The following is a 7,170-nucleotide window of genomic DNA, read 5'->3' on the forward strand; positions in this document are numbered from 1 at the left end:
ACACGTCACTTCCCACTCTTCTTTTAAAACTTATCCAGTGGCAAAAAACAATAATGGAAAAACAAACACATAAAAGGAAAATCCTTATAACAATCCGTGATTACACCATAGGCATCTGATTTAACAGTTCTTTTTTTTTCTTCTTACATGTGAAGGAAAAACCAATACACACAATTATGTTTGTTTACCCACACATTAAAAGCTGTACATGAAGGCAGAATAGGTGACTATTACATTCCCCCCCCCCAGCCAGAGGTTTATTGGGACCATAGAATGGTTTCAAGTCTACCACATTTACATTGTCCACCTTCAATTTATCAGTTAGCCAACAAACACGGTAGTTTACAGGACCTAGTTTTTTCTCTACCCTAACAGGCCCTGACCATTTGGGTGCAAACTTGGCAGAGAATTTGGCTGAGGCTTTAGACAGCGGGTGTGACCTAACCCAGACCAGATCCCCAACTGCAAAGTGTACATCTTTGCGTCGTGCATTATAGTACCTGGCTTGTCTGGCTTTTGCCACTCCAACATGTCTTTCAACCTCCTTCAGTAGTAGTGCATGTGAGTGTAGTGTGTGGTATGCAGCTGTGCTGGGTGCAGGAGACTTGTGAATAAGACGCTCTAGTGGACCATTAAGGTTACGACCCAAAGCCAGCGCTGCAGGGGACACGCCAGTGGTCTCATGAACGGCTGTGTTGATAGCCAACCGGAACTCAGACAGCCACCCATCCCAGTCCTGGTGATGTTCCCCGACAAAGGAGGCGATCATAGTCTTTAATGTCCTATTGACCCTCTCCGCAAGATTCGTCTGGGGATGGTATGCTGTCGTGAGCTTTTGGGTAACACCCCAGGATTCACACAGGCTGGACAATAAGTGACTAGTGAATTGGGGCCCCCGGTCGGATATGAGGAAGGCAGGAACCCCCCAGCGTGTAAATATGTCATTCTTCAGGATATGGCAGACCTTTGGAGTCTTGGCATCCTTCAACGCAAACAGTTCCACCCATTTACTGAAATAGTCAACAACCACCATTAGAACCGAATTCCGGGCTTTGCTGAGTGGGAATGGCCCCATGAAGTCCACTCCTATCATCTCCCCTGGTGCTTTGACTTCTGTAGATTGGAGGAGGCCCGCTGGCTTGTCATTTGATCCCTTGTACTGTTGACAAATATGGCAAACTCGGATATGGCTCCAAACATCCTTGCGAACTGTTGGCCACCATGCTACCTCCAGAATCTTCAGAAGAGTCTTCATCCTTCACAGATGACCCCCAAACGGACTGTCGTGGAAGTAAGTCAGGAACTCTGGAATTAACCTTGCGTGAACAACCAACTGGTAATTGAATCCACCATACTTAGACGGTACACCCCGGTACAACACCCCCTGCTGTTGTTGATAATGAAGACGGCCAGGTGAGTGCTGGCAGGTGGTGTGACCAAGCTCTTGGCATAAGATGTCTGTCTGCTGAGCTTTTTCGATGTCCTGAAGCGACTTGGGTAAATCAGACCAGTAAGACTTTGCGACTGCCACACATACCCTCCCGTCCTGTGGAAAATGGGCTCGGGACAAAGCATCCGGTACTACATTACAGCACCCTTTTTTATAATGCACCCGGAAGGTGAATGCCTGTAACCGCAGAGTCCATCTGGTGAGCCATGATGACGCTTTAGGACAGTTAAATGCCCAAGCTAGTGCACTGTGGTCTGTGTATACGTCAAATACTTCTCCCTCAAGGTAATGACGCCACTTTTCCACTGCCCACACGACACCCAGGCACTCCTTTTCTGATGTGGAATACCTCAATTCAGCCCCCTGGAGACCTCTTGAAGCAAACGCGATGGCTCTGTCTTCACCCTCGATTATCTGCATCAAAACAGCCCCCAAACCCACATCACTGGAGTCACAGTGCACCTGAAAGCCAGAGTGTGGCTCTGGCTGAGCCAGAACTGGTGGGGACTGCAACAGCCCTTTAAGATGATCAAAGGCGGCCTGACACTGCGCATTCCACTCCCATTTGACCCCTTTTTTCTTGAGATTATTAAGAGGGGCAACAATATCTGCCAGCCGAGGGATGACCTTATGATACCAGCCCACCAAGCCCAGGAATCTCTGGAGACTCTTCAGATCTGTTGGTACTGGGTACGCAGTAATTGCTTTCACCTTTGCTGTTTCCATCTCCACCCCTTTTCCTGAGACCACATGTCCTAGGAAGGTGAGTTGAGTTTGCAGGAGGTGGCATTTTGCAACATTAAGAGTTAGATGGGCCTGATTAAGTTTTTTAAACACTGCCTCCAGGTCATCCAGATGTTGCTCCTGAGACCTGGAAAAAACAATAATGTCATCTACGTACACAAAACAGGTTCTTCCCTTCAATTCACCCAATACGCCTTCCATCAACCGCTGGAAAGTGGCACCGGCATTCCTCAGGCCAAACGGCATGACCTTAAATTGGAACAGGCCTAGGTGTGTGATCATGGCTGTTTTTTGTTTGCTTTCCTCATCCATGGCCACCTGCCAGTACCCACTCTGAAGGTCAAGTGAACTAAAATACTGTGCTCCATGCATGGACTCTAAAATTTCATGAACCAATGGCATTGGGTAAGCATCATGGTGTGTTTTAGCATTAAGTCCCCTGAAGTCGACACAAAAACGGGGAGTTCCATCCTTCTTAGGGGTCAAAACCACTGGAGAGGCCCAAGGAGAAGTGGATGGCTCTATGACACCATTTTTAAGCATGTTCTTCACCTGTTCCTCAATAACGGCTTGCTTTTGTGGGGACACTCTGTACGCTCTCCTCCGCACTGGCAGCTCGTCTGTAGTCAAGATCTTATGTTTTATCACATCCGTAGCACCGGTAGCAACTGTCCAAACTGTGGACCACTTCTGCAGCAGTGGTCTAACCAGCTCAGACTGTGCATCCAAAAAAGGAACGGGAGGAAGTTTATCACTAGCATCATCCATCACTGCCATGTAGAAGTTAATTATAGGCTCTGTATGTCCCCACCGCAGTGCTTCACGCCCCTTGGGCAAGAACCGATACTCTTTGCCCCCTGACATCACATATTTCCTCAGATGGGGCTTGAGGACAATTTGGCTTGCACACATAAAATCTAAGCCCAGCAGCAAAGGCATGCAAAGTTGATCATCACTGAGTACATGTATGCTGACGGTTACGTGGGCATCATGAAGGGAGAGGAGCAGAGTGGTCCTTCCTATAGCTTTACTCTCTTGCCCATTTGCCATAATAAACTTTGGAATTTCACTCGCACTCAGTGATTCACCGGTCTTCTTTATGTTGTTCCACAGGGTTTTCCTCATCAAGGAGTACGTACACCCTGAATCAAGGACAGCATCTCCACTAGAGCCTCGGATGGTTATTGGCACCACCAGGAGAGTTGGAATACCGAAAACGGTGGCCAGATCCGCACTATGTCCCCGGCCTTGACCGTGTTCAGGTTTTTTGCTAGGTCTTTTAGAAGAGCGGTCTGAAGGGTGGGACTGCTGTACACGACTCCAATAATCCTTAGAGTTACTCCAATCCTTCTCAATAAGGGACCCCACCTTGACCACCTGGTCCACGGTAAGCACAATGCCCCGCAGTCCACTGGCCAACCTTGGGTTACATGCACTGAGGATGCGCCGCACAATCTCGTTTTCCTCCATATCTGGTCTCCACTTCAGACAGAGTGCTCGATGATCGTAGGCAAAATCCCGAAGGCACTGGGTGGGTGACTGCACCTGTGAGCGGAGCTGATCCTCAATCTCCGTCTGGTAGTCAGTGGGCAAGAAAGCCTCAAGGAAAGCTCTTTTGAATTCTTCCCAGTTGGCAACATTGCCACGAGCAGCCAACCACCAGCTCCGTGCGGGACCTTTTAGAACGGCATTGAGTGTGCCTATGAGCTCAATGTCACTCAGTGGCCTGAGGGTGAGAAAGTTTTCACACTGCTCAATAAAATCAGTGACATCAGTAGAACCCCTCGACTCCCCAAACTGAGGAAACTCCATTCTAATAGGGGGTTTGGCCATGGCTGCCCCCGACGATGGCAGGGTAACATCCCGTTCAGACATATGCCGATTAGCAGATGATAACACGGCAGGGGTGGAGAAACTAGCTGGCCTCCAAGAGGACCGACTTTTGTTGCGAGTCTTTTCCAGTTCTTCACCCCACTGCTTATCTCTTCGCTTTAAGCAATCCACCACCACCTGATCAAATCTCTGCAGTTTACTGTCGACATACTCTTTAGCCTCATTAACCATGGTGTCAATAGCTGCTCTGAGCCCCTCCTCCCTATTGAGTGTGCTATCAATTGAGTCTTTGAGTTGGTTTTCCAAGGTATCCACCTTTAACCTGTTAAGTGTCACCCCCCCTTTTTTTGAATAGACATGAAAATGCACATTCCAAACTTAAATGGTATAGGAAAAGAATCCTTTGGAATATAGACATAAAATTGGTCTTGTTTTAAAGAAGACATTTGGCAGATTTTTGTAGAAGTGAAATAAATTAAGAAAGTGAAACAGAAAAAAAGTTACAGAAGTTTGAGTTTATGAAAATGTAGGATTTAAAAAATTAATTATTCATATTTTATATAAAATATATATTTTCAAAACCTGGACAACTCTTAAACTGCAAAAAAATCAAAGCCAAAAATCTGAACAAGTTGTGTTTCAAATTTTAGGTTGATATCTCAAGAAATGAGCTTTCAGTAAGATTTTGTTTGGGCGCAGTACCAAACTTTTTCACTAGGTCACAACCAGACTCCATTACTGCCCATATAAGGGCGCTTCCATTTCCATATGTGGTTTGAGTGATCTGAACCATCATTTTCACAATTTTCATACAATTTATAAAGTAGACATCCTATTCAGAAGTAGTATTGGAAGTTTGGCAGATTTTGATATGAATTAAACCTTGAATAAACACATAAAAGAACACATATGTGCGTTATAGCTCGCGGCCACATCACAAATGGTGAATCTATTATTTTTTCTTTATATTTAAAACATTTTCAGACCTTTTTTTTCTAAAATAATTGAATGCTTGCCATCTTTTGAACTCTTGGCATGAAAACAAACTGGTTTCTACCCTTCTTTCATGATTTTTCATGTTCATTGCTATTTCAAAATAAAGGTCTGAACACGCCTAGGAGTATGAAAATATTCTTGTTGCCAATTAATAAATTACGGCTCCTCTGTAATTTGAGCAGAAGTTCCTGGATCTGTTCCACCATCGATACTCCTTCAGCATCCTCATACTCATCACGCAGTGGTTGTTGTTGTTCTCCCGGTGGATCTAAATATAAAGAGTCCAACAAGGTGGTTATTTCTGTGACGCCACTTTGGTTATGTCTAGTGGTGATGTGACGGTATGGGTCATCTTCCTCAGGAAGGTGGTTTACTGGTTCCCAGTCTATAAGAGAAGTTCCCTCCTTTTGGTGCACATCACTCACCACGTCAGTCCCCTGCTGGCTTAGGGCAGCCATTAATGGAATCAACAACTAAGCCAACAAAAGGGTGTAAATAACGTAATGCAGCTTAGGATGTGACCTACTCAAATCAATAGATGAAGGTAATGTATTAATGTGCCTTGAGTGAATGTGCAATGTACTGTGGACTGAATATAATATATATATATATATAGGCTATTGCGTAACCTTAATAAGCTATATAACTCTTTTTTACACTGCCTACAACATTTCATTCAACAGGAAAACAGAATTCTCAACACCTGTGTGTTTCCTTGCTATTATTTCTTTTTTCTTGTTTGCACAGTAAGTACCAAAGGAATTTGTAATAAATATCCAGAGTCAACTACTTACACTATTTTACAGTAGGAAAACCAGGTATACATTAATAACAGTCCGAAAACTAATTAATCCAGATCCCCGTACGGGCCACCACTCTGTAACAATTCCCTTACACTAAAAAAAAACAAGGGAATAATACATCACGCAAATCATAAGGTAACGGGTGGATCTGATACCTGCTGGGGGTGAATACGGCCAACAGCCTGCTTATTTTAGTTAATCAACCCCTACGTAAACCGTACACAACATCAATCAGCCCTTGAAAACACTCAAAATAATTATACCTTAACGAAAAAGACCATATTGATAGTTTAGGCGACGTATATTTACAGATACACCAGGTTTATACTGCGTCGGGCAATACACAGATATTGGAGGCTCGGCCGCACTCCGACACATCAAACAACATATTGCAAACCTTGTCACAATCTTCCCCACACAATTAACCCTCAAAACCCCAATGTCCCAGCAGATTAAATGTTCATTCAAACAACTTAAAGAGTCCGGTTTAAATTAGGTGTCCTCCTCGGTAACGAGGAGAAAAAAGAAACAAAAGAAAAACTGAGTGAAGCGTGGCGAGACGCCGTAGTTGGTAATAGTCCACAATTAACTAACGCAACCTCGCCACAGTCTGTTTAGCCGATGGGATGTCGTAGTAAGTCCAGGGAAAATGGCTGCATATAATCCATCAAAGAAGAGTTTGTGTCCCTTGGTTGAGTTCCTCTGGCAAACATTACACAGAGCCCGCTAAAACACAACCGCTTCCCCGGTTACACTCCAGAGCGCTCACCCCACACGTCACTTCCCACTCTTCTTTTAAAACTTATCCAGTGGCAAAAAACAATAATGGAAAAACAAAAACATAAAAGGAAAATCCTTATAACAATCCGTGATTACACCATAGGCATCTGATTTAACAGTTCTTTTTTTTTCTTCTTACATGTGAAGGAAAAACCAATACACACAATTATGTTTGTTTACCCACACATTAAAAGCTGTACATGAAGGCAGAATAGGTGACTATTACAAAGTGAATGCTTGGTTAAAGAGATGCGTCTTTAATCTAGTTTTAAACTGGGACAGCGAGTCTGAGTCTCGTACAATATCAGGAAGGCTATTCCAGAGTTTAGGAGCTAAATGCGAGAACGCCCTCCCTCCTTTAGTGGACTTAGATATCCTAGGAATGACCAGAAGCCTCGAATTTAGTGATCTTAAAGAGCGCGATGGATTGTATGGCGATAGAAGGTCTGTTAAATACACAGGAGCTAAACCATTTAGGGCTTTATAGGTCAGTAGGAATACTTTGTAACTTAATAGGTAACCAGTGTAGAGATGATAAAATAGGTGTTATATGATCATATTTTC

The 7,170-nt window shown here is 44.1% G+C and overlaps 1 protein-coding gene across 1 annotated transcript; it reads right to left on the reverse strand.

Annotated features, from left to right (window-relative positions):
* Positions 1–1,258: 1,258 nt before the first annotated feature.
* Positions 1,259–6,826, reverse strand: LOC143704722 (uncharacterized). Its single transcript, XM_077197452.1, has 2 exons — positions 5,206–6,826; positions 1,259–4,351 (listed from the first exon to the last, which is right to left on the reverse strand). The coding sequence occupies exons 1-2, from the start codon at positions 5,479–5,481 to the stop codon at positions 1,259–1,261; spliced, it is 3,369 nt and encodes a 1,122-aa protein (XP_077053567.1). The 5' UTR covers positions 5,482–6,826.
* Positions 6,827–7,170: the final 344 nt, after the last annotated feature.

The sequence above is a fragment of the Siphateles boraxobius genome, unplaced genomic scaffold (genome assembly GCF_051911475.1).
Source record: "Siphateles boraxobius isolate OS27281-9 unplaced genomic scaffold, OSU_SipBor_1 11, whole genome shotgun sequence".
In the NCBI taxonomy this organism is placed as follows: Eukaryota; Metazoa; Chordata; class Actinopteri; order Cypriniformes; family Leuciscidae; genus Siphateles; species Siphateles boraxobius.

Bases quoted from the DNA above. Each gene is read 5' to 3' on its own strand.
- LOC143704722 (XM_077197452.1), bottom strand. From the start codon at position 5,481: ATGGCTGCCCTAAGCCAGCAGGGGACTGACGTGGTGAGTGATGTGCAC. The intron at 4,352-5,205 runs CTGCTCAAATTA...GTGACACTTAAC, and splicing joins TGGAACAGATCCAGGAACTT to AGGTTAAAGGTGGATACCTT.